Source organism: Pithys albifrons, chromosome 20, assembly GCF_047495875.1.
Source record: "Pithys albifrons albifrons isolate INPA30051 chromosome 20, PitAlb_v1, whole genome shotgun sequence".
In the NCBI taxonomy this organism is placed as follows: Eukaryota; Metazoa; Chordata; class Aves; order Passeriformes; family Thamnophilidae; genus Pithys; species Pithys albifrons.
Genome location: NC_092477.1, coordinates 2,476,116 through 2,501,656, shown reverse-complemented (window position 1 = coordinate 2,501,656; position 25,541 = coordinate 2,476,116). Strand labels below are relative to the sequence as shown.

Sequence of the window (25,541 nt, the reverse complement as noted above, 5' to 3'; positions counted from 1 at the left end):
ACTGCTAATTTGATTTTGAGTTGCAATTAAGGAAGAAATGGGGCTTTTCAGGAGAAAGTACTGAGCGAGAGCCTATTTCTCCAGCCCTATTAACCTCAAATAAGCACTCTCTGGAAGAGAGGCCATGGGTGCTATGGGGCACAGGGACGTTGGGCACAGGGATGTGGGGTGGTGCCAGCTCTGGTGTCACAGCTGCAGGTGAATTAAAAGTCTTTCAAAGTCTCATCCCAAGCCTTAAAATTCTCCTATGGCCATGCTGAGCTTCATGCCTCCAAAATGGATTTTCAAAGAGCTCCAACCCTCACCAGCTGTTTAAGCATGGCCAGGACAACACCATGGGAGCAGGTTTGGCCAGGTGTGAGCAAAGATACCCCCAAAAGTTCCCAGATGAACTGGCTGTAAAACCTCCTCATTGTTGTAGTATCTGTCCCAGGCTGGGATGAAGCTCTGGGCTCCCCCAGTGTCCAGTTTGGACCATGATGGGGGGTTAAATTGCTCCTGGGGGTGACCTTTTCGCAAACATCCCCATTTTAGGTGTGGGAAGGGCTGGGTTTGGGCTGATTTGGGCTCAGCCTTTGGCACAGGTTCAGGGAATGATGTTTCCCAACCATTCTTCCCAAAGCTTAAGAAGTGTTTGGACAATGCTGTCAGGCACATGTTGGGATTTTTGGGGTGTCCTGCACACAAGACCAGGAGTTAGGTTCTTATGGGCCCCTTCCCACTCAGCACACTCTGTTTCCATGAAGAGCAGCTCCTGCAGCCTGGCTGGTGCCCGGGCTTGCAGGGCTGGGGGCAGCTCTGCTGCTGCAGGTGAGGGGCAGCTCTCAGGCCAGTCCCCATGGACATGGCCCCACTGGTCCCATCCTGCCCCAGAGGTTGCACAACAGAGGCAGTTCCCCATGGACACAGAGAGCATGAGGATCTGGCCCCAGTTCTGAGCTGGAGGCTGTGCTGGACAACACGGTAGCAACGTGCCAGGCTGGAAGGAGGTGGTTGGAGCACCAGGGTTGTGCCCTCCTTGGGGACACGCAGCCTCAAACTTCAACCCAGGGCGGTCACACGCCCCAACGGCCCTTCCAGTGAAGAGGAAGCTGCTTGCAACAACGTGTGCCATCACCCTGCTTTCACAATGGGTGCAACCCCAAAGTGAGAGGATAACTGGCAATGGCACAGAGCCCAAGAGGCTGTCACGGATCCCCAGGGCACTGCTGGCCCTGCAGGTGGGGAGGGACTGCTGAGCTTGGGATTTCTTGGAGTGCAATCCAGGTGAGGACTGCCCAGAGTCTCGGGCACCAGCTCCTGCTCACTCACACTCCATGTTCAAGGCCAGATTCTGGCATGGGAGTTGCCCCCAGTGCCTCACCATGCTGGCCCTGTGCCAGCTGGCCCTCTGGCCGTGCTCTCACAGGCTTGGGATGGGAACATATCCCCAGTGTGTGGGGCTGAGTAGAGAAGGGGAGATGCTGTTGCTGGTTATGGTGCAATAGGGATGGGGATGCCGCTGGCCCAAATTGGATGGGACCCCTGATGTCCAACCCCCTGACCTCTGACATCCCAAGCCTTGCCTGCTCAGGCAGGTCAGACCAGGTGAACTCAGGGCATGCCTAAGGCTGGATGCACTGCTGGTGTCCCCACAGCTACCTGGCATGGCCAGGACCCGGGTGGGGACACACTGGGCTCCAGTGGGAGAAGTCAGGAGCGAGGTCTGGCGCCCAGGAGCAGGCAGGTCCCTGCAGGGCTAGGGTCATGTCATGGGGACACCATCTCACCCTGGTGCCAGCATCTGGGAGATGTGATTGGGGTGCAATGGGGAGTCAGGGGCTTGTGGGAAAGGACAGGGAGGGCTGCAAGTGGAAGGACGGGGTGGATTTGGGGGACTGTGTTGGAGTCCATGGTGAGGAGGGAGAGTGGTTGGGGATCTGCAATGGGGCAATGAGGGGGCAGCAATGAAGAGCTGGGGGGCTGGTGAGGAGGTGGGTTAGAGCTGCACAGGGCTGTGTATGGTCAGATGGGAGTGCTTCGAGGAGCTGTGGGAGGGGGCTGGGGGCTGCAGTGGGTTGTTCATGGTGCTTGGAAGAGCTGTGGGGGCTGTTGGCTGCACAGGTAGGCAGGGTGGTTTTTGAGGTGCCAGGGGACAGCAGGGTGCCTGTGTGGGGCTGTGTGTGGGGCACTGGGGGGGCTGTGCCCACAGCAGGAGCCCTGGGTCAGCCCTGTGGGCCCCAGCCCCTCTCCCCATGCTGCAGCACCCACGTGCTGCCCACCACTATCTCAGAGCACTAAATATAACCCAGTCCCTGGGAGCAGATGCTGCAGCCAGGCTCTGCAGTGCCCTTGGGGTCCATCCCGCAGCACAGGCCCCCAGGGACACTTCCCCTGGGCAAAGTAGGTGCCCCTCAGCATTCAGCACCCAGCGGTGCCGCAGCAGCAAAGGGGAGCACGAGTGCACTGGAGGGTGTTGTGCTCCCTGTGCCCCGTGGGGACAGCTCTGGCCTGGTTCACCCACATGCCTGTCACACCCCCACACAATGCAGAGCAGGGACATGTGCAGGGTCCCACATGGTGACAGGTCCTCCCATGTGTTTCAGTCCCCCCTCCCCGCAGGCTCCATCCAGTCAAAAATGCCTCCAGCTGGGGTGAGCTGGCACTTCTCCTGATGGAGCTGCTCCACTTGGTATAAATAAATATTCCTTGGTGCCACAGGGGCTGGGGGAGGACCCACCTGCCTCCCAGCCTGACCTGTTTTTGGGTGCCTTTCTCCTATCCTGTATCTCAGCACTTTGCCAGAGCAACACATGTCAGCGCTGATGGTGGGACTGGCAGGAGTGCCCTGACAAAGCCAACGGCCCAAATCTCTACCCCCATGGGCAACAGGACATGGGTTTCCCACAGGGCAGTGTGGGCAGGGCAGAGCTCACTCCCTACCAACCTGGTTCACTGTGGAGGAGGAAGGGGAAGGTGGTGGGGGGTGCTGTGTGGTCCCTCTCAGCTGCAACCCTGGGGACGTGCCCACAGTGTGTTCCCAAGGGAGAAGGGCAAAGCCAGGACATGTGGAAAGGTTTGCATGGCTGGGCAGGAGGACAGGGCACAACAGTGTCACCAGAGCAGGGATGGGCAGGGGGGACAGAGACGGGTGACAGCACAGTGGGGTGATGTGGCACAGGGTCTGCACAGAGCCTTGGCAGGGCACCCACAGGAGGCTGGCAGTGATAAATAGAGAGCAGCACATCCCAGGCTGTGAACATGGGTGCCAGCACCCCCAAAACAGAATCCCAGGAGGATCTCAAGGGTCTGGCAACTCCCTGCCACCCACTACCTACCCAAAGGTGGTTGAAAGATGGCATCCCCATCCCTGTCCCCTCAGGGTACAGATGTCGAGGACTGTTGAGGAGCAAGGGTGCAGAGGAGCTGCACTGTGCCTTGGGCACTGCCTGGCTGGGACACAGCCCCCACACAAGGTCAGTTGCCCATTCAGAGGCAGAGCCCAGGCCCTGCTCACCACAGGGACCGCTGCTCCACGGCAGCCACGGGCAGGTCCCACGTGGGCACGGCCCTGGTGCCACTCACCGCAGGCTCCCCACCTGTGTGGTGCAGGGGCAGAGCCGTGTTTGCTCCCTTATCTCCCCGAAGGGCACGGCCTGAGCACGGGCTGGCACGGCTCGGCGGGCGCCGGGAGGTGCCGCAGCAGGGCGGGCACTCCTCTCAGAGTGGCTGGGGACCACTGGCTGTGGCTGCCCCCTCCCTGTGTCACTGCTGGGCCCCAAGGGGACAGGCTCAGCCTGGTCCAAGCACTGAACTCAGCTGGAGACGGCTGTGGTCAAATGCAGTTGTATTTCAGTCCATTCTGGGGAATCCCAGTCTGTCTGCTGTGGGTGTGGGTGGCACAGCCCACAGCACAGCCCTGCTCTGCTCGCAGAGCCCCTCTGGTTCACAGCCCCATGCAAGGGATGTGCCCCAGTGCAGGAAGGGCTCCCACTCCATCCGCCCCTTCGCTGCTGCAGCGGTCACCCGGTGCCCAGTGGGACACAGGTGATGCCCAGCTCCGAGGTCTGCTCCCTCAGCTGCCCACTCCAGATCCTCTGCCGCCTCAACCGCTCCGGGTTCACCAGCAGCACAAGGTATCCCAGGCACGTGGGCACGGCTGTTCCCAGCTGGCACCACAGTCCAGCTGCAGCGCTGGGGGCAGAGCGGGAGCAGGGCTTCTCTCCCCACGCACGGCTCAGCCTGGGGGCGCCAACCCAGCGTTACTTATCGAGGATAAGGAAAAGAATCACCATGAGGAGGATGGGCAGAAAGATGAGGAGCAGGCTGAGCATCTCGGCCGCCAGCAGCAGCGCCAGCAGCAGGAGGTGGCAGCAGCGGCAGCGGCGCTGCAGCCGGGCCAGCCCGCGGATGAGGCAGGGCGGGTACCGCACGCAGGGCAGGCACCCGAACATGCGGCTGGTGTGGAACCGCACCTGGAAGCGATGCTCGAGGGCGCCGGCCAGGCCCGGGCGCCGGGGTGGCAGGGCCGGGGGCCGAGGGGTGGCCAGCGTGCCGGGGGGGGCGGGCTGGGCGTGCAGGAGGAGCAGCTCTTCCTGCAGCTTGCAGATCTCCCACTCCAGCATGGGCGTCTTCTGGCGGCAGATGGGGCAGCGCACGCGGCCGAACTCGGCGCCGTGGGCCGTGTCCATGATGGCGCGCAGGCAGGCTTGGCACAGCCCGTGGCTGCAGTTCAGCAGCGCCGGTTTGTGCCGCTGCTCATCGTAGGGCTCCGTGCAGATGGGACATTCGTCCTCGCTGCCTGCCGGCACGGGACACAGCTCTGCTGCCTCCACCGCCACCTCACTGCTCGACGTCACCTCTTCCTCGCCAAAGAGGCTCAGGATGGAGCTGGAGACTCTTTCCAGGCTGGGAGACCCCCTCTGTGGCGCCAGGCTCTCCCCGCGTGGCAGCACGGGGCTGCTGGTGGCAGCAGCGGGAGGGTCCTGCCCCGCAGGCAGGGAGGCACCACGGGCAACAGGCAGCTCATCATGCCCAGGCAGGAGCGGCTCCGTTGCATCCTCCGCCGGCAGGTTCCAGTGTGCCCAGGCAGCAGCAGACACCTCTCCACAGAGCTGGGGCTGCTCCCCAGGGTCCCCCGACCCCACAGTCTTGCTCTCACCCTGCTGCCTGGCACACCTGTCCCCACTGGCTGCCAGCACCAGCTGGGGGCCAGGCTCTGCCTCCTTGCCCACTGCCAGCTCCATAAGGGTGGCTGCTCCACGACTGCCTCCCTCACCTGCCACCCCGCAAGGCTCCTCAGGGCTGAGTGCAGGATGTGGGTGCTGCTCCAGGGCAGCAGGCAGTCTTCAACACAGCTGCCAGAAGGGTTGGAAGGCAGCAGCATCTGCACAGAGTCCCACTACCCCTCTGGCGCTGTTCGGTGAACCCTCTCAGACCAAAGGGTCAGGAGCCTTCAAAGCAGGGTGAATCCCCATCATCCTCACCAATAGAACACCCCAAGAGGGGCATCCCTGTGAGCATCCAACAGTCTCTTCCTGCTCCTCGTTGTCGTCCTCCTCCTCCTCCTCCTCCCCAGCACCAACACAATACTGACCCGCCACGGTCCAGAGGAGAGCACGCGTTGGGGGCTGCCCGGCACTGCCTGCTGTGCCGAAGGGGTGCAGGCGTGGTGGGCACCCGCACAGGCAGCTGCCTCCTCCTGTGGGCCAGGCAGGGCTAGGGCCGAGCCTGGCTCTAACCAGTCTGGTTTGTCAGCTTCTGGAAGCGGCTCAAATGCAGGCAGCCCGGGGCAGGCAGCCATGCCCGCGCCAATCAGCTCCCGCCGGAGCCGGGGAGGAGCTGGGCCCACGGCCGCCTCTTCTCCTTGTCCAGCACAAATGGAGCCACCTCTGTGCCCAGTGATCCCGCACCTCTGCCCCTGGGCATGGCAGCTCGGGCTCTGTGCTCCTCTGGTACAGGCCTCCAGCTCAGAGACCAGTCTAACCTCCCAACATGGGCCCTGTGCTCCACCAGTGCAGCCCCCCAGCATAAGCCCTGTATTGCCCCAGTACACCCTCCCAGCCCAGACTCCAGTACAGCCCCCCAGTATGGGCCCTGTCCTGCTCCAGTCCAGCTCCCAGTTCATTCCCTGTGCTGGGCCATCTCTCCTTGCCATGTCCCACAAGCAGCTTGCAGGGCTTGGAAGGAAGTATCCTGCCTGGATAGTGCCCCACATTCAGGAGTGGTGTCACCAGCATGATGACTGCCATACAGCAATTCTGCACTGGCCCCCTGGCTGTCCCTGGAGCATGGGGACACTCAGCCCAGGCAGGGGCTGTAAGTGCAAGAGCTCCTCAGAGCAAAGCAGCAGGGTGGGAAGCCCTAAAATCCCCCAGTTCCCCCTCACTGTGGTGCTGCAGCTCAAGTAATGCCCCAGGGCTTTCCTGGCCCCTGCAGGACCCCATGACCCGAGTGTGGGAGGGTGGCTGGGTCACAGGCGTGGTTTGGCACCACTGTCCCTTCCTGTCCTGGCCTGCTCCCAGGGACTGTCCCTGGCTGAGTCAGGCCCTAGGTCCTAATTGCTATTTACATGGTGGCACCCAGTTCGCTGAACTGGGGGAGGAAGGTGGTGGCACCGGTGCCACTGGGGCATTGGCAGGGCCAGGGGCATGCACAGCCCTGAGGCTGCAGGGAAAGGGCTGGAAGTGGCTCCCAGGATGGGGTGGAGGATGAATGCAGCAGAGCAGGTGCTCAGGGAAGGAAATAACTCAGTGGGAACTGGCACTGAGAGCTCAGAGCTCAACATTAAGCAGGCTCAGGATGATGAGCTGGCAGCAGAGACAGAAGAAGCGAGGTTTCCTCCTGTGCCTGTCTCTGCTGGCCTTGGACACTGAAGACAGGGGGAACAGGTCTGTCCAGGCAGCCTCCTCCTGCAGCAAACGCTGCTGACTAATGCCAGGGTGGAGAGACTCCCATGCAACAGTTCACTTCCTCTGGGCCCCGCCACAAACAGCAGCCACTGCCATTGCTGTGGCTCCAGCAATGCCCACGGGTGCTGCCCCTCTGCATGGGGACGACCGGAGCTGGAGCACATGGGATGGCAGATCAGTCCCACGCTGCAGCCAGCCAGCACCAGGCCCCCTGAGACCTCTCACCTCTGCCCCAGCAGGAAGTGGGTGTGGGGAGCCCCTCCAGGAGACAGGGCCCCCTGCCCACCGTGGCCCTGATGCCATCAGGGAAGGGCTGGTTGGGTAAATCCATCCCCTTGGCCAGGCCCCTGTCCAGGTTGGGGTAGTCCCAGCTTTAGGAAGATGCCAGAGGCAGATCACTGTGCTGGCTCCTTTATTCAGGCAGTTTGTGGGGAAGGGGAGGCAGGGAGCCAGGCTTATGACCAGGTTTCAGACTGGAAGCGCTGGGACCGTTCCAGGGTTGCTAAATGCTCCTCTGCTTCCGAGGGTGACAGGCCACCCTCCTGCTGCAACACCGACTGCAGGGCCTCAGCCACCGCCGCTGGCATCTGCTTGGCATTCCTGGGGGAGAGAGCAGGGGCACAATGGAGGGTGGAAGGAAAACCAGGGGCAGCAGCGCCAGTGCTCTGGGATCAGGGGGCAGCTGAACCCACCACCCTGGCAGCAGGGCAGTGGGAACCTGCCTCACCCTGCCACGCGGGCTGCCTGGCACAGGATAAATGACAGGTTTGTCATCCTCCCTCTCCCTCGAGAGCAGCTGTTACCCACAGGGCCTCGGTGCAGGCATTTGCAGGCAGAGCCATGGCTGCAGTACCCAGACCCCAGGGAAGGAACATCACAGCTCCACAGCCTGAACTGCAGCCCCACATGGCTCCATTTGCCAGCAGCCTCATTAGAGGGACATGGGGAATATGCACAGGTTGGAATCTATCGGCAAGAGGGCAGGAAACTGTCCTTTCATCTCAGAAATCACTCAATGTCAAACATGTCTGATCCTGAGCTGGGTAACACACTGTGGGAAGGAGCAGCCGCTCCCATCCTGCTGCTGCCTGCTCAGGAAATCCAACATGACTGGTTTGATGGTGACATTTGGAACTGAAGCCAGTTCAAACCTCAGAATAAGAGAAATGCTGCAGAAAACACAAGCTCCTGTGTAATAAATACCCAAATAGAACTCAATGCTTTCAAGCACAATTATTTCTTAGGGGAAATCAGAAATTCAGACTTTTTTTCCTGAAGAGAGTTTCATTTGATGAACTGCCTGTACGACAAAAAACATCTAATAAAAAATTTCCCAGGCTGCTCCAATTGGCACGAGCATCTGGCAACGTCCTTGCTGTTTCCCAAGAACAAGGCAGAATTCTGACTTGCGTTTGAAGCTGATTAACATCCCAAAATACCCAGAAAGGAGGTCTTCTTTTTTTGGAAGAGTCGTATTGTTTCTGAGTCAGGCACTGATATGCAAGTACAGGATAATGGAGCTGGGCTTTGTGATGGAAAACATGTCAAATAGCTATTTTTTTCATAAAAAGAGAGACATTTTCAATCTTTTTGCCCCTGGGCAAGACAAGCTGGGAACAATTCTAGAGCAGATAAAGCCCTGGCTGCTGAGAGCCCACAGGTCCAGCACAGGCCAAAGGCAGACTCACCCCAGGGCCACTGCTCAGGGACAGACAGCTCAGGACTGACTTTTTTCTAGTCTGGCTGAAACTGAATAGTGTTTTTAGGGCAAAAAAGGCCATTTTCAGGCTCGCCCACCTGCACCCTCCTGTCTGGCACCCCACTGGCAGGTCAGAGCCTGGGCCAGGAAGGGGCACCAAGATCCTGGAAGTCTTTCCACATGGTGTGGACTGTTCAGGAGGGGAGGGCCAGTGCCCTCTGCAATCAGAACAGCTGTCACTTGTACAGGGAGCATGAAGCCCTCAGATTCCACCTGCCTGATGGGGGCTGAGGGACATCCCATGCCAGGGACAAAGCCCACAGTGAGATGAGTGTCAGAGCAACCTCAGTGTCCAAAACATCATCCTAACAGCCATTCAAAAACCTGCCACAGGGACAGATGTGCGAGCTCTGTTCTTTCCAAGACATTGATTCTCTTTTGGGAGTCTCCATCAGCACCAGAAAGTAGGAAACATGATCAAAGAACAGTAGGAAAGAGGGTGGAAGGACTTGATAGCTGCCCAATAGTCTCAGCATTTGGGCTGTGGATAGAGGCACAACCCAAGTCCCAAGAGCACCAAACCCGAAGCCCAGATCCAAGGGTAGGAGTGCCCAATTTTTGGGGTAAGGGCACCAGGGCAGCAAGGCCTGGCAGTGCAGGAGCAGTGCAGGAGCAGTGCAAGCAGCAGCGCAGGCAGCAGCACAGGAGCAGTGCAGGCAGCAGCGCAGGCAGCAATGCTGGCAGCAGCGCAGGAGCAGCGCAGGCAGCAGCGCAGGCAGCAGCGCAGGAGCAGTGCAGGCAGCAGCGCAGGCAGCAATGCTGGCAGCAGCACAGGAGCAGTGCAGGCAGCAGCGCAGGAGCAGTGCAGGCAGCAGCGCAGGCAGCAGCACAGGAGCAGTGCAGGAGCAGTGCAGGCAGCAGCGCAGGCAGCAATGCTGGCAGCAGCACAGGAGCAGTGCAGGCAGCAGCGCAGGAGCAGTGCAGGCAGCAGCGCAGGCAGCAGCACAGGAGCAGTGCAGGCAGCAGCGCAGGCAGCAATGCTGGCAGCAGCACAGGAGCAGCACAGGAGCAGTGCAGGCAGCAGCGCAGGCAGCAATGCTGGCAGCAGCGTAGGAGCAGTGCAGGAGCAGCACAGGAGCAGTGCAAGCAGCAGCGCAGGCAGCAGTGCAGGAGGAGCACAGGCAGCAGCACAGGCAGCAGCGCAGGCAGCAGTGCAGGAGGAGCACAGGCAGCAGCACAGGGAGCAGGACAGGAGGAGCACAGGCAGCAGCACAGGCAGCAGCACAGGCAGCAGGACAGGCAGCAGGACAGGAGGAGCACAGGCAGCAGCACAGGCAGCAGCACAGGCAGCAGGACAGGAGGAGCACAGGCAGCAGCACAGGCAGCAGCACAGGCAGCAGCACAGGCAGCAGCACAGGCAGCAGGACAGGAGGAGCACAGGCAGCAGCACAGGCAGCAGCACAGGCAGCAGCACAGGCAGCAGCACAGGCAGCAGGACAGGAGGAGCACAGGCAGCAGCACAGGCAGCAGCACAGGCAGCAGCACAGGCAGCAGTGCAGGCAGCAGTGCAGGCAGCAGTGCAGGAGGAGCACAGGCAGCAGCACAGGCAGCAGGACAGGCAGCAGCACAGGCAGCAGCACAGGCAGCAGCACAGGCAGCAGTGCAGGAGGAGCACAGGCAGCAGTGCAGGCAGCAGGACAGGCAGTAGCGCAGGAGGAGCACAGGCAGCAGCACAGGAGCAGTGCAGGCAGCAGCACAGGAGCAGTGCAGGCAGCAGCACAGGCAGTGTGGTGGGCAGCCTGGCCTCTGCTCCCTGGGCAGTGAACAGGAATCTCCTTCTCCCAGGAATGCAGCGAGGCCAGTCTTGCCCTGTGAGGTGTTGGGGAAGTTCCTGCTGTTGCACAGGACAGGCAGGAAGGAGCCTCCTGCAATTGCTGCTCCTGCTGACAGCCAGGCCTGGGCTTGCACGGCACTCTCCAGGTCACAGAGTGCACAACAAACCATCACCAGCCTCTCACCAGCTCAAGAGCCCAAAGCATTTCACAACCCTCGCCCTGGGCAGTGGGGAGCAGCCTCCTCCCTGTCATGCAGGGAGCCACAAGGGCAGGCAGGTCAAGGGCTCTGCCCAGGGAAAGAGGCACAGAGCTCTGAGCAGAGCTGCCAACACTCTGTCCCCCACCTTTGCCCAGCAGTTCAAGATGTGCAACCAGTCCAAGACAACTACCCAGAGAATGACTGCACTGCCAAAGGAGACTGGCTGTGGTGCAACATGGCTCATCTCTGCCCTGGGAGGCAGTTTTGGATGTGAAGAGCCAGACAGAAGGTGTCAAGGGTCCCAAGGCCTCGCTCACAAGCCCCAGCACTGGTGGTTCCCTGGTATATTGTGTTTTCAAAGCTTCCTGCCCATGAGTGGCCACAGGCATCATACAACCCTTTTCTCCAGTTTCACCAAGCACTGCTGAAGGAGAGGGGTGTGAAGGGCCAGGGCACACCTGTGTGTGGAGATGCCATGAGTCAGAAGCCACTGACAGTTGGAGGAATGGGCATATGGGGTTGGCTGGAGCAGCTTTAACAGGAGGTCTACCCCTCCTAACTGGAGTGTGGGGTAGGTGTGAAATGACCCTCTGAGCCCAGGTCTTACAGAGACTGGACACAGGGAGAGGAGGAACAACCTGTCCCCCTGCAGCAGCCACTGCAGCCCCCCGAGACCTGCGAAGGTACGGGCTGTGCTCACTCCAGGGGTGGAGCCCAGGGAATGTCTCCAGGCAGGCAGAGAAGCAGGAACATGCAGTCCCACTCACCCAGTCCCTGTGCAGAGATCTCTCTCACTTACCCAGCCAGGTAGACATGAGCGTTCCCAGTGCTCAGCAGCTCCCACAGCAGCCTCCGGTTCTCCTGGATGCGGTGCTGAACATAAACCTTCTCCTCCTGCAGGGAAAGAGGACACTGAGTCTGCCAGCCCTGGCAGCAGATGCAGCTCCTGCTCTCAGGACTGTTCTCAGGTGCTGTTTGCAAGGGCTCAGGGCAGCACAGCCCCCTGAAGTAGGGGGTACTGAGAAAAGCAGTTGGATGAATGGCCACACAGGGAAGGGGAACCCCACACCTGATGTCCGTGCACTGGGATGGGCTGAAGGAAGATGGGCGCAGCAGTAGGAGCTTTGGTGAGGACCAAGCAGCCCTCCCAAACTCTTTGAGTATCCACTGGCCAAGAACATGAGCTGGAAAGGTCTCATGAGGATTTCCTTCCTGCTCTCTCCTCTCTTCTCCCAGCACAGGCAGAGGAGGTTCTGTGGCCTCCCTGTGCCAAATTTGCTGTAGGACAGGGACCCTTCCCTGCATCTCTGGCTGCTGGAGACCCAAAACAGCTTGGAAGGGCAGAAAGCTTGGAGGGATGGCCTTGGTCCCATTCTCTGCCCCTTCACTGTGCTTAGGGCCTGGATTATGAATGACTTTTGGCATAGTACAGCCCAACTAAGGAGAGTTCCCAAAGGGTTAATCCACAGGACTTCAAGAATCCAAGCAACTGCCTACGGCCCTGGCTCCTGCCCAAGAGAACTCCATTGCTAACGTGCCTCAACTCACTGCTGGTCCAGAGGGCTCCCGTGACAAAGGTGACAGTGTGATGAAGGCCAGGCCCTGTGCTGGGCGTCCTACCACGTCGGTTTCTGCACAGCAGTGAGCTGAGCCACAGGCACAGCCCCTTCCCCACATCCCTCCCATCCTGTCCAGACCCAAAGGCAGCAGGACTCTTGCTGTGCCTCAGGGCCCTGCGTGCTGCGTGCTGGAGGTGTGTGTGGGAACAACCCTGAGCAACACCAGCCCCAGCTGTCACAGGAGCTGGTCACCATGTGGGCAGCAGGTCCCACAGCTCCACTGGCTGATTGCACTGGAGTGCCAGGTCACCCTGGGCACGGCTCCATGGCTCCAACTGGCCATCAGTGATGCCAGTCACAAGCACCTCAGCTCCAGCATTACAAACAGTGTAATGAGCTCAGTGCTGCCAGAGGCACTGCCAGCCAGGCTGGGGCTCTGAGGCGGCATTTAAGGACCTGCAACTGCCCAGAAAGCAGAGCACCCCAGTGACAAACTGGGCTCACCATGTCTCAGCTAAACCCCAGGGCATTCTGCTCAGAGTCAGAGGCAGCTGTGTTAGGCTGGGATAGGTCTGCACCATGATGTGACAGGAGGTCACTGCAACGTGACCTCTTCTTCTTAAGAGATAAGGAAATTCTGCTCAGCTATGGAGCATCCCAGCCCCTGCCCAGTTCTTTGACAACGAAGTTTTTGACCAAGTAAGGGCTGTGGTATCTCTTGAAGCCAAAGGTACAACGGTCCAATGAAGCTCATCACACCTGGCTGTGCTCCCACTCACCTCCCAGCATGACTCGGGGGCAGGAGACTCTCAGGACAAAGTGCTTTGGCCTGTGGAGCAGGCAGAGAGGGGACACTCCCATGGGAGTCCTGTCCCTCCACAGCCTGTGAGGGTAGAGGTGGCTCTGGCAGCTCTCCAGATTCACAGAGCAGCAGGTCCCCCACTTCACTGGTCATCCAACAACACTCTGCAGTGCTGCTCCTGTTCATCACAGACTTGGAAAGTCTTCACAGAAGCATCCAGCTCATGCCTTACAAGTGAGTGGACAAAAGATCTGGATTCATGTCAACAATACGCACACAGCCAGGAGAAAGGGCTGGTGCAGCTGAGCTACTGAAAGACCTCCATTGCCTTTTTATCAGATCTCTGTTCCAAAGCCAGGCTGAGCTTTTGGTGCCATTAAAGGACAGGGCAAGGCACTGAAACAAAACCCCAGCTCAGGAAGCCTCTCTGGCAGCATAAAAAGCCCTGCAGCCCTGAGGGGGGATGAGAGCTGCTCACCAGACACTGTCTAGGAAACCAGGGAGCAAAGTGACGGGATGAGTTGTGGGGGTGCTTGTACCCACAGGGAACTTCCTCTTGTATAGCTGAGACGTGGGGAGAGCTGGCACAGAGGCCAAGCTCCCTGGGCTGTCAGTGCTCAGAGTGACACAGTGGGAAGGGTTTTTGCCTGGTGACCCCCCAGGAGGCTTTGGGAGCCTTTTATCACTCACGTGGTCCAGCCAAACAAAGCTGGCTAATGCCTTATCTGCTCCAGGGCTCTCCAGCCCTGTCCCAGCAGCCTTTCCAGCTCAGCTCAGTCAGATAAGTCCCAGCAGGGCCTTGGCAGCTGGGGGGCAAATCACAGCCAGCAAAGAGGTGTGTGAGGGAAGTGAGGTGACACTGTGCCACCCCACCAGATCCATCACAGGCCATGCCAACAGGTACAGGAGACAGACACACTGACAGAGTCCCATCAGTGCTGCCTCAGATGCCTCTGTACCCACCCTCCTCTAGGAACTAACCTGGTCCCTGGAGAAGGCTGTAAAGAGTGTCAGGAAGCCCTTTGCCGACAGCTCTTCCCACTCTGCCTGGAAGTAGAAGTCCTTGGATTTCTGTCGGCAGCCAAAGAACAGGCAGTTCCCTGCAGAGAGCAGAGACAAGGGCTGTGTTGGGAGGACCAAGTTCTCTGTGAGTGCTGGGCACTGCTGGTGCCCACGGGACCTGGAGCTGAGCCCCAAGGCTCCCACCTCTCTGCTGCACCTTGCTGACAGCCCTGGCCTGAAAGGCAAGGAGCCATGTGAGCATGGAGTGAAGTGACCTGTGGCAACCAGAGGCCTCTGTGTGCAGGAAATGCAGGTGTGGAGCAGGTAGGGCAAAAACTGCCCCCTGGGGCTGCCTGTTCCCCTCCACCAGCCTCAGCCTCCTGCTGAAGCCCACGGCTGAGACGGGGGAATGAGGATGGGACAGAGGCAGAGGCATCACTCCTTGTGCAGCAGCAGATGAGCTCAGTAACCCATCTCCAGTCTCACAGAGCCAAGAAAGCCTCTGCAGGGCCCTACCCTGACCCAAAGAACTGCCCTGCAGCACAGCCTGTGAATAACCACTCAGGCTTCACACAGCAGGCTCTGGTCCTCACCTGCCCCCAAGTCCAGCTTGCTCTGGTTCCAAGAGAGCAAAGCCTGCAGCTGTCCAAACGCTCACAACCCCCTAAGCCTTCCTTGCTGTCTGCTGACATAGACCTGTCTGCAGCAAGGGGCATCCTGAGACCCTCCCAGGACCATCCCTCACCTGTACATCCCTGTGCCACCCGCTCCTGTATTGCTGCTCGGAAAGGTGCCACCCCTGTGCCAGGGCCAATCATGATCACAGGGGTGGCAGGGTCAGCTGGGAACTTCATTCCTCCTTTCTTCACCCAAAGAGGCACCTGGACATCACCTGCAAAACAGACTGAATAGCATCAGCCCACCATCCCTGCCCCTGTGCCAGCCTGTGGAGGGTGAGCTGGGCATCCAGCATTTCCAGGATGCTCTAAAGACACAGACAGCACCTGGCTCACCAGCCCCAGCACCAACAGCAAACTCCATGTGTGTGAAAAGCACTTCAGCTGTCTCAGCACTGCCTCTGCAGGAACCTGAGTGAACCCAGGGCAAGGCAAGAGCTCCCAAGCACCCAGGCTGTGGGACAGCCTTCTCTTCACACAGCCTGTGCCAGGGAGGACAGCAGTGAAGGCAAGCTGAGATCCCAACCTAGCTGGACATAAGGGAGGCCAGATTTAACTCAGCTGGGTAAAGAGCCCCATCGAGGTACTCTGAGAAACTCCCATCTTGGCCTGGGGTCATAGAGAGCAATTCTCTACCACTCTGCAGGTGAGAGGCCCTGTGGGCTTCTCGCATTTGTTTGGGGACCCACTGGAGGGGGTTTGTGCTTAGAGCAGATGAGCAGCACTCACAGGCTTTGCAGAACAAGGTGGATGTGCCCAAAGGAAGGATCAGGCTTTCCAGAGTTGGGGTTATGGGGCTGGAAGTGTCCAGCAGAGTACTACCAGCTCCAGGAGAAGCCCTCAATGGGACAGCAGGGCACACTGGCATTGGAAGCAGGAGAGTCAAGCAGCTGTGAGAAAACCAGGAATTCAGGGCAAGCTGGAGGAGCACACTGTGCTCTGAAGAGGACAGCAGCAGTGAAGAACAGCTTCTTGTGAGTTCAGCTCATCCTGCCAAGGCAGGGTGCTCCAGCTCCACATGGAGATGCTGCTCCAGCCAGGGCCCAGGCAGCTCCAAAACACGGCCAGCACACACACAGCTCCACCGTGGTCCGAAGGGACTGGTGCTGGGTGCTGTGACAAGCACACAGAGTCCAAGCAATTACCTTGCTCTGGGTTGAGAGATGCCAGCCAGGTAGAGCAGAGCCCATGGCGGGGTTTGCTGAGCTGTGTCTTGTACTGCACCACTGCCATGAGGATCTGGATCCGGTCAGGGTGAGCCTGTGTCCAGACAGGAGTCACAAGAAATGAGCAGACAAGCAGCACAGCTCCACAGCAAGGGCCCAGCACCTCCTCCAGGGACAAAGCCTGTGCGCAACTTCTCTGCCAGGGTGCCTACAACACTCATCCTAGTCTGAAACAGCCACTTAGAATGGAGCACACCCTTGCCCAAAACCTTTCCCATGGCACTGCTGCTGGAATGCTCTGCACATTTGGGAACAGTGACTGTCCAAGCAAAGAGGCACCCATGGAGGACAAATCCAGCCGTGCAGGGGCTGACTTCTGCCAGCCACTCGGGCCGGGTTCCACTGCCACCTCCCGGCGGCAGGAGGGAGCAGCGTCCCTGCTTCCCAGGGCCTCGCCACGCGGGGCACTCCCAGCCTCTGTGGTACCACAGCCCACTGCTCCCAGTGGCAAGGACACCAGACCTCTGAGGAATACTGGGACAGTCCTGGCACTTGCTGGGCTGCAGGAGAGCAAGTGCCCGAATCTGGAGGCTGGCGCAGCCGTGAGGTTTGCATCCAGCAGGTCAGGCTGCTGCAGACTCAGCTGGACTGTGGGTGCTCAGAGGCCTGGGACCAGAGTCTGGACACACAGGGCATGCAGATCACCAACAGCCAGCCCAGGCCCTGCCATACCCCCAGCTCAGAGCCTGACAGGAGGCCAAAAGGGCTGAGCTCTTACCAGCATGGAGGAGGCAATGGAGAAGGCACGGGCTCTGATGCGAGGGATGAGGTCCAGCAGGTAATCAGCTGGAATGGCACATGTGGTGTGAGGGAAATCCCACAGGGCCTGGAAAGTCAAGAGGGGTGAGGTTTGGTGCACTGCAGAGGAAAAACCTGCACCCCCCAGAAGGCACCCTGCCTGCTCTCAAGGTGCCAGAGGCTGTGCCACATGGCTGTGCCATGCTGCCCTCATTCAAAGGTACCACATCAGGCACCTCTCAGCACTAACCACTTCCACTGCATTCATTGTCCTTTGGCCCCCAGGCTGCAGACGCAGCTCACCTTAGAGACCAGAAGGATTTAGAGCTGGTTTTAACTGCCTGTGGAAATCTATAGACACTTCAGAAAGTGTGTGAAGTAGGTTGAATTCCCCAAACAAAAAATTATGGCTGATCACCCACCCAGGTGCTTTCTGCCATGGCACAGCCCCTGTGGAGCAGGGCTGCCCTGCTCCCCAGCCTCACCCACCCAGGTGCTTTCTGCCATGGCACAGCTCCCGTGGAGCAGGGCTGCCCTGCTCCCCAGCCTCACCCACCCAGGTGCTTTCTGCCATGGCACAGCCCCCGTGGAGCAGGGCTGCCCTGCTCCCCAGCCTCACCTCCAGCGTGGTCCTGCGGGGCCGGTTGCAGTAGCTGTACAGCTCCTCCTGACCCTGAGCAGAGCTGAACTCCTGCAGCTTCTCCCGCTCCAGCTCGTTGGTGGAGAAGTAGGACATGAGCTCGAAGAAGGAGCGCCGTGGCACACAGGAGATGTCCAGGTAGTGGGTGACCAGGTGCCGGATGGTGCAGGGCTGTGGCAAGAGGGGAGGGAGGGATGTGCCTGCAAGGCAAGGCAGCAGGGAGAGCTCAGGGGCAGCCCTGGGGCCAGATGTCTGGCACTGCCTGCCTGCTGCCCCACACCAGGGCAGCCCTGCTACCTGCAGGAACACACACGCTGCACCAATGTGCCAGTGGAGCCAACTTCAGCTACCACTGCTCCTGCCAGGGGGCCCCCACACCCTCCTGCTCTCCCCAGTTTGCTTTTCAGCCCTGCAGATTTGGCAACAGAGGAAGTCAGTGGTGTTCAGCTGTCCCTTACTTTTGGCAAGAGCTTTGGAATAATGCCTTATCCACATGGCTCCCACCCATCCTGCACACAACGCAGAGGAAATAACCAGTAGTGTTGTATGTGTCGGCCTGTCCTTGTTTCCTCTGTATCTCCCAAGGGTGTGAGCAGCAGCCTGGATTTCTCTTGGGTTTGCCTGCCAGGCAAAAATTCCAGCATGGACAGACACAGGAAAGATGGAGGGGGAATAAGTACTAAGGCACCAGGAGAGAGAACTCCAGTTCCATGGGGACTGCAGAGCCAACAAGGGGTTTGAGGGGCTTCCAAGATGTTTCTGTGGTTGTTGGAGCTCATTGGTGGCTGCAGAAGCTTCTGTAGGAGGTCCCCGGGCCAAAGGCAGGCTGTACTCCCCATAAACCACAGGTTTCCTGACCTGGGCCTGGGGCTGAGGAGGCTGCAGGATCCTCACCAGTCTGTGCTGGGGCTGCCAAGGCACAAGGCCCAGATGGAGCCTGGCACTGCTGAATTCCTCCCACAGTCACACTGACCCTATGCAGGATCCACACAATCACAGGACTGGGAGAGAACAGTCCCTATACTGCCAGATAGGCAGGTGTCCTGTGTCCATCTGACACTTCCAACTCCACGAACCAGGTCTACAGCAAAGGAACGGCAGAGCTCCAGGGTGGCCCAGAGCTCAGGGGCCACCCTCTCCCAGCAGGAAGAGAAAGGAGCAGCGGGCAGGACCTACCAGGCTCTGTGGGCTTCAGCACGAAGAGTCTGTCTGGATCCAGGCGAAGGAGCTGGCAGAACTGCTGCACGTCCTCGGGGCAGTTCTGGGGCTGGATCATCACCACGTCCCCCGCACTGAACCTGTGGATGCAGTGGGAGCTGCCAAGCACAGCCACAGGGCAGAGCCACGGGACAGAGCCAGAGGGCAGAGCCATGGGGCAGAGACACAGGCATGCACTGCCATCCCAACCAGCACCCACACCTGGGAAGGCAAGTTCCCAGTGTCACCAATATGCCCTCTAACTGACAGGCAAGGAGAGCTGCCCCATGGGCAGGACCCCCACTGCCACACACCCCTGACTTTGTCATGGAGAGGGACCATGCAGCAGTGACCACATTCCACATTCCCAGGGCTGCAGCTTCAGATATCAGTGAGGACAGGGAGTGGTAAAGGAGGGCAGGCTACAGGACACCTGGTCCCACACAGCAAAGCTTGGGGGAGTCAGGAAAATGCTCACGTGATCCCTGAGCCCGTGATGTCGAACTCCATGAGCCGGACATCCTGGAAGTGGGACTGTGCCGTGACGCGCCGGTTGGACACCACGCGGGCGGCGAAGGGATGGAGCTCAGACGGAGCAGCCGCAGGTGCCGCCGGCGGGAGCAGGTCACCCTCGGGGGGTGGGGAGTCCTCAGGCAGGTAGTGCAGCGTGTATTTTGGGGGTGGGCTGTGGCGGGGAGAGCAATGCAGTGGTTACTCCACGCCACAGCTCCTCTGCTACAGCAGGGCTAGAGGCAAGGAGAGGCCTGGAGTCTCCCACTGCATCCACACCATCACCCCTGTCCCCCGGAGTTGGGTTGTGTAAGGGAATGCAATGCAGACTGCCAGGAGGAGATTCCCAAGGCTCCAGAACAGGCAGAGGGAGCCTGGACGGGCACACACGCTGCCAGGGGCAGAGGCATATCAGGACAGTAAGACAGGCAGAACCTGGCTGGGGCAGCTGACACACATCCCCCCCCGCCAGGGGACAAGGGGACAGCCCAGCCAGGGAAAGATGGGCCACGAGTGGCCAAAGAACAAGGGACACTTAGGACACCAGTAGCTGTGTGGGGAGGGTTCCTGGTCAAAGCAGAGCACATCTCCACTCTGGAGAACAGCAAGGAAAGAGTGGCCTTGTACACCAGCCAGTCCCTGCTGGGCCCATCTTGCCCACCCTGTGCACCCACCGTATGTCTGGACTGATGATCTCAAGGCCAGGAGGGAGAGGATACAAGGCGAGGATCTTGTCCCATAAGGCCAGGAGCCACGGATCAACCACTGCATCTGCCCTGCAAGCAGGAAATTCAGGCTGCAGTAGTGCAACATCATCCCTTAGGGCTCAAGCTCTGCTACCCCTGCACCTGCCCAATGCTGGGGCAACCCTGGACAACCATCCCTGCTACCCCTGCACTGTGGTCACCCCAGGCTGTTCCCTTCCAGTTGTAAGTCTGGGAGGAACATGTCTCAGACACTTCAGGCACCCCCTCACTCTCTGGGGCCCAACCACTGACACCTGAAAAGAACCATGAGCCCCTCTGAGCACCACCTGTGGCAATCACCAATTCCCTGAGACACACAGAGCCTCTGCCCCATGCCAGGTGAGCACAGCTCAGGCTGCTGCAGGAACGTGGCTGTGACACAGCCATCCCCTGCTCTGAACAGGACTGGAGCTGAGCCAGGAGGTGTTGGCACATCCTGGGGATCGTGGGACACCCTGGAGAAGCAGGTGGCTGATGTCCTGGCACAGGACAGTTATGAGCAGAGATCAGCATGTTCACAGAGCTGCAGGAGCAGCCCATGGTGGGAGCTACTGTTCTCCAGGCTGGGGTAAAGCACACACAGCCCTGCCCCAGCCCGAGGCAGCCCACCCTGGAGCTCCCCCCTGCCACACCTCCTCTAGGCTCTTACCCTAGATCATGCTGGTCGTCTCCCAAGGCCACTGGAAGCAGTGGGTTGCCCCCGAGCTGTAACACCCGTTTGTGCAGCTTCTTTGCAATAAAATTAAACCTGAGCAGAGAATAACACAGCTGTGAAGGCAGGGCTACTCCAGCAGCACAGCAGGGACTGCCCATAGCAGCCAGCACATGCTGCCAGGGCCACTGGAGCAGCACAGAGGCAGCACCATGACCTGGCCTGTGCCCTGCCCAGCCCGTGCCCCATCCTGGGGCAGCTCAAACAAGCAGCTGGATGCTACTTGATGGGCCTCACAGGCTGTGCCCAGCTCCCAGAAGGGACTCAGGGAGGTCCAGCTTCCCTTCAGGGCATCTTGTGCCCTGGGACATAGAACACATCCTTCACTCCAGGCCCTCACTGCCCCATGGAGCACATGCACACCCACCCATCCCTCTACAGCTCTTTCAGGCACATGAGAACAATCTTTTGGGATAGAACTGGGCCTGCTGGCTGCCTTCTTATGTTTGATGTCTTCTGTTGCCCAAGCCCACTGGCAAGTAGCACAGCCTCTGTTGTGGCACAAAGCTTCCCTGCAGTTTCCATGGAAAACTGAAGGGCTGCAATAAATGACACATGATGTCTGACCCACTGCAGCAAAGCACCTGCTTGGAGAGGCTGGGAGGGAAGAAATGGGCAGAAACCCAATTCCTGGGGTTAGGAGGGGCACGCTGGTAGCGCAAGGACTTTTATGGCTGGTAGGAATGACATTTCATCTTGAGTCAGGCTCTGTCTCCCCTCATCCCCTCCGATCTCCAGACGCTCTGGTCTCTTCCACAGCCAGAGCTGTGAGGAGCAGCTGCCCAGGAGCTGCAGAGCTGCTTACTTGGGGTAGGAGGAGTCGCCAAGGCCCAGCACGGCGTAGTCCAGCTGGCAGAGGGACCCGGGCGGCAGGTTCTTCCGGAACAGAAACCGCCAGAACATCTACAGAGGACAGAGCCTGGAGTCCTGCTGCTGCCAAGGCAGCCTGCCCTGCCTGCTCATCCCTAGATCCCTGCTCTCCCTCCCATCAGGTCCATCCTGAATCCCAACAGAGTGGGGAGCATGGCCTCCTCCAGAGGTGACCCCTGAAAGCCCCTTCACCAGCTCCTGCCCATGTCCCACGAGATGTGACTGGTACTGCACCAAAGCTCTTCCCTCCAAAAACAACCACTGCTCAAGCTGCTTCTTGAGAGAAATCTCTGGATCAGGAATACAAAAGCAACAAGGACAGGAACTTGTCCTACCTTCATGTTATCAGGTGGGTCCCCCTGGCCGGTGGTTGCACACACAAACACCACCAATGGCTCATGGATGAGGTTGGCCTGTGGGCACAAACATGGAAATGCATGTTCAGGACAGCAGCCTACAAACTGCTCTGGAGCCAGGCTGGGAGAGCTGAGGGTGTTCAGTGTGGAGAAGAGAGAAGGCTCTGGTGAGACCTGAGAGCCCCTTCCAATGCCTACAAGGGCTCCAAGAGAGCTGGAGAGGAACGGGTGACAAGAGACTGGAGGGACAGGACAAGGGGAATGGCTTCCCACTGCCAGAGAACAGGCTTAGATGAGATATTGGGAAGAAATTCTTGGCTATGAGGGAGGGCAGGCCCTGGCACAGGTTGCCCAGAGAAGCTGTGGCTGCCCCATCCCTGGAAGTGTCCAAGACCAGGCTGGACAGGGGTTGGAGCAACCTGGGATAGTGGAAGGTGTCCCTGCCCATGGCAGAGGGTGGAACTTTAAGGTCCTTCCCAACCCAAACCATTCTCTGATTCTATGAAACACCTTTCCTGGCTGTCCCCACATGGCTCCTCACACCACAATGAGCTCACAGACCACACTTGGAATAAAACCCACAGTCCTGCATGGCACAAGCTCCTCCACAGGCCCTGTGCTGCCCACCCACTACTCCCTTGCAGCACCAGCTCACCTCGCAGGGAACAGCTCAGCAGCTGTGACTCCACCCCGGGAGTCCCTGCTCCCTGTTCCCACCCTTCCAGCTGAGACAACCACAGGCTGCCCTCGGGGAGGGCACAGAGACAGGCCCAGGTGACACACGGCAGATCAGAGCAAGGGTGGAGGACGCCCAGGTGGCAGACATGGGGCTGCTGGAGATGGAGCAGGAGCAGCAGTACCCAGAGCACCCCGTGTGTCCCCACTCACCACATCACAGCTGTCCAGGGCCTCCACTCTGCACTGCAGGTGCCGGCGCGTGGCCTCCCTCCCGATCCTCTCTGCCGTGTCCTGAGCTGTGCCAGTCTGGCTGCCAAAGAGCACGAGCAGTTTTCGTTCTGCCATCTGCAAGAGACAACCCAGAGCCCTCAGCTGGAGGGGAAGGGGTGGGGGCAGAGCTGGGCCTGCCCTGGGCTCACAGCACCGACCCCACCAGGCTGCAGAGGAGCACCAGGGGCTGGGCACAGGTGACATCCATGCCAGAGCCAACAGCTGGCACAGGGGCAGTGAATGGCTGGGATTCAGCGGTGGGATACAGGGCTCCCACGCTCCCTTCCCAGCCCTGTGCAGCACCAAATCTGTGTCCTGGCCTGCAGGAGCAGCAGGGACACCACTGTGCTGCTTGTTCCCACTGCCAGGGCATGCAGGGACTAAAATCCACATGCTGGCTCGTTCAGCTGCCCTCGCAGCCCAGGGCAGGTGCAGCCTGGGATCAGCTGCTCCCAGTGCTGGGTCAGCCTTCCTGTCTGCTCTGTGGATCCCTCTCGTGAGGAGGCCTGGGAAGAGCCTGGAAGCTCAGGGACAGAGCAAGGTGTGACCAGACACACACTGCCCTCAGCCACCCTGTCAGGGAGCAGGAACCTGTGCAGGGAATCCAGCCCAGAGCTGTCTGAGCTGGAAATGGCCACTGTCACCATGCCCAAAGAACAGTAACAGTAAATTGAATAAAAGAAAACAAAGTCATAGAATCCCACACTGGTCTGAGCTGCAATGGAGCTTCAAGATCACCCCATTCCACCCCCTGCCATGGGCAGGGACACCTCCCACCAGACCAGGTTACTCCAGGCTCCATCTAACCTGGCCTTGGACACTCCCAGGGATGGGGCAGCCACAGCTCCTCTGGGCAACCTGTGCCAGCGTCTGCCCACTCTCCCAGCCAGCAATTCCTTCCCAATATCCCATCTATCCCTGCCCTCTGGCAGTGGAAAGCCATTCCCTGTGTCCTGTCCCTCCATCTTTGTCCCCAGTCCCTCTCCAGCTCTCCTGGAGTCCCTGTGGGCTCTGGAAGGGGCTCTCAGGTCTCCCAGGACCCTGCCCGTCCGCCCCAGGCCGCGGGGCCGGAGGGGTCGGGGCCGGAGGGTGCGGGGCCGGAGGGGTCGGGGCCGGAGGGGTCGGGGTCGGAGGGGTCGGGGTCGGAGGGGTCGGGGTCGGAGGGTGCGGGGTCGGAGGGTGCGGGGCCGGAGGGTGCGGGGCCGGAGGGTGCGGGGCCGGAGGGGTCGGGGCCGGAGGGTGCGGGGCCGGCCCCAGCCCCAGCCCCAGCCCCGGTCGCCCCCTCGGACTCACCGCGGACCGGCCCCATCCCGCTGTGACGTCACCACTCTGCGACCGCGACCGCTGACGTCACCGCCGCGGCTGAGGGGCCTGCCCGCGCCCCGCCCGCACTGCCGTGACGTCACGGCCGCTCCCCCCGTGACGCCATCGGGGCGCGCGGCCGGGCCGGGCCGGGCCCCGCAATGTTGTTCTCGCTGCGGGAGCTCGTGCAGTGGTTGGGCTTCGCCACCTTCGAGCTGCTGCTGCACGGGCTGGCCCTGCTCGCCTTCTCCGTGCTGCTCGTGCTCAAGGTGGACGGCGCGGCCGCCGCGCTCTCCTGGTGGGTCGTGTTCGTGCCCTTCTTCGCCGCCGACGGACTCAGCACCTACTTCACCACCATCGTGTCCGTGCGGCTGTTCCAGGACGGCGAGAAGCGCCTGGCGGTGCTGCGGCTCTTCTGGATCCTCACCATCCTCAGCCTCAAGTTCGTGTTCGAGATGCTGCTGTGCCAGAAGCTGGTGGAGCACACGCGGGAGCTCTGGTACGGGCTCATCATGTCGCCCGTGTTCATCCTGCTGCAGCTGCTCATGATCCGCGCCTGCCGCGTCAACTGAGGGCCCGGGAGCTGCGGGGCACAGGGACTGCACGGGCTGGTGACAGGCACAGGCTGGTGGCACAGCCAGCACGGGCTGGTGGCACAGCCAGCACGGGCTGGTGACAGGCACAGGCTGGTGGCACAGCCAGCACGGGCTGGTGGCACAGCCAGCACGGGCTGGTGACAGGCACAGGCTGGTGGCACAGCCAGCACGGGCTGGTGGCACAGCCAGCACGGACTGGTGACAGGCACAGGCTGGTGGCACAGCCAGCAGAGGCTGGTGACAGGCACAGGCTGGTGGCACAGCCAGCACGGGCTGGTGACAGGCACAGGCTGGTGGCACAGCCAGCACAGGCTGGTGGCACAGCCAGCACGGGCTGGTGACAGGCACAGCTGGTGGCACAGCCAGCACAGGCTGGTGGCACAGCCAGCACGGGCTGGTGACAGGCACAGGCTGGTGGCACAGCCAGCACGGACTGGTGGCACAGCCAGCACGGACTGGTGACAGGCACAGCTGGTGGCACAGCCAGCACGGGCTGGTGGCACAGCCAGCACGGGCTGGTGACAGGCACAGGCTGGTGGCACAGCCAGCACGGGCTGGTGACAGGCACAGCTGGTGGCACAGCCAGCACGGACTGGTGGCAGGTTGTGCCCATCCCCTGCCCTGCAGCACAGCACCGCGTCCCGCCAGCAGCTCCCGCTGTCCCTGGGCAGGGCCGGCACAGGCTGGGCCCGCCCCTGCCCCGCCACACCGCTCTGCGTCCCGCCAGCATCTCCCGCTGTGCCGCGATCCTGTTCGGCTCCCGCAGCCCCTGCCCTGCCCTGCCGTGTGAGCACTGCTGGCTGTGCCAGTTACTGTATTTTAAAATAAAAATGCGTTGAAGGATTGGAGGTGTTTTCATAGAAAACAGTTGTAACCAAAACTGCTGCCTGGAGAGCAGGAATTGCCCGCAGGGTGGGTGGTTGCTGTAGGTCCCTGGGGTACCCCAGATCCTGCCCTGCCCTGCCTGAGGCCACTGTGGCTGCAGCAGCAAAGCTCAGTGGTTTCCATCTGTGTCCTCACTCCCTTCAGCCCTTCAG

At 60.2% G+C, this 25,541-nt stretch overlaps 3 protein-coding genes across 5 annotated transcripts; 1 reads left to right on the top strand and 2 right to left on the bottom strand.

Moving 5' to 3' along the window:
- Window positions 1–3,815: 3,815 nt before the first annotated feature.
- Window positions 3,816–5,750, bottom strand: LOC139681211 (ring finger protein-like). The gene has a single exon (XM_071574457.1). It carries the CDS (start codon window positions 5,223–5,225, stop codon window positions 4,242–4,244), a length of 984 nt encoding a protein of 327 aa, XP_071430558.1. The 5' UTR covers window positions 5,226–5,750; the 3' UTR covers window positions 3,816–4,241.
- Window positions 5,751–7,255: 1,505 nt separating this feature from the next.
- NDOR1 (NADPH dependent diflavin oxidoreductase 1) lies at window positions 7,256–23,956 on the bottom strand. 3 transcript variants are annotated; one of them, XR_011699490.1, is made up of 16 exons: window positions 23,900–23,956; window positions 22,547–22,681; window positions 21,638–21,715; window positions 21,238–21,335; window positions 20,370–20,468; window positions 19,649–19,750; window positions 18,943–19,149; window positions 18,444–18,565; window positions 17,247–17,467; window positions 16,608–16,715; window positions 15,809–15,923; window positions 14,732–14,878; window positions 13,966–14,084; window positions 13,675–13,790; window positions 12,962–13,162; window positions 11,435–11,517 (listed from the first exon to the last, which is right to left on the bottom strand). XR_011699490.1 is itself a non-coding variant. In XM_071574456.1 (15 exons), exons 2-15 carry the CDS (start codon window positions 22,679–22,681, stop codon window positions 7,346–7,348), a joined length of 1,791 nt encoding a protein of 596 aa, XP_071430557.1. In that variant the 5' UTR covers window positions 23,900–23,956; the 3' UTR covers window positions 7,256–7,345. The 3 variants fall into 3 exon arrangements, 1 of the variants encoding a protein (XP_071430557.1); XM_071574456.1 differs by lacking the exons at window positions 12,962–13,162; window positions 13,675–13,790 and adding an exon at window positions 7,256–7,490 and having other exon boundaries at window positions 11,423–11,517; XR_011699489.1 differs by having other exon boundaries at window positions 12,962–13,790.
- A 66-nt stretch (window positions 23,957–24,022) lies between these two features.
- On the top strand, window positions 24,023–25,341 carry TMEM203 (transmembrane protein 203). The gene has a single exon (XM_071574361.1). It carries the CDS (start codon window positions 24,070–24,072, stop codon window positions 24,478–24,480), a length of 411 nt encoding a protein of 136 aa, XP_071430462.1. The 5' UTR covers window positions 24,023–24,069; the 3' UTR covers window positions 24,481–25,341.
- Window positions 25,342–25,541: the final 200 nt, after the last annotated feature.

What these genes read in the sequence shown, in the direction of transcription:
- NDOR1 (XM_071574456.1), bottom strand. Translation starts at nt 22,681, where the DNA reads ATGGCAGAACGAAAACTGCTCGTGCTCTTTGGCAGCCAGACTGGCACA. An exon ending in GACGACCAGCATGATCTAGG is followed by an intron (nt 19,751 to 20,369) that starts GTAAGAGCCTAG and finishes TCCTGCTTGCAG; the next exon opens with GGCAGATGCAGTGGTTGATC. An exon ending in GGTGGCACAGGGATGTACAG is followed by an intron (nt 14,085 to 14,731) that starts GTGAGGGATGGT and finishes TGCTCTCTGCAG; the next exon opens with GGAACTGCCTGTTCTTTGGC.
- TMEM203 (XM_071574361.1), top strand. Translation starts at nt 24,070, where the DNA reads ATGTTGTTCTCGCTGCGGGAGCTCGTGCAGTGGTTGGGCTTCGCCACC.
- LOC139681211 (XM_071574457.1), bottom strand. Translation starts at nt 5,225, where the DNA reads ATGGAGCTGGCAGTGGGCAAGGAGGCAGAGCCTGGCCCCCAGCTGGTG.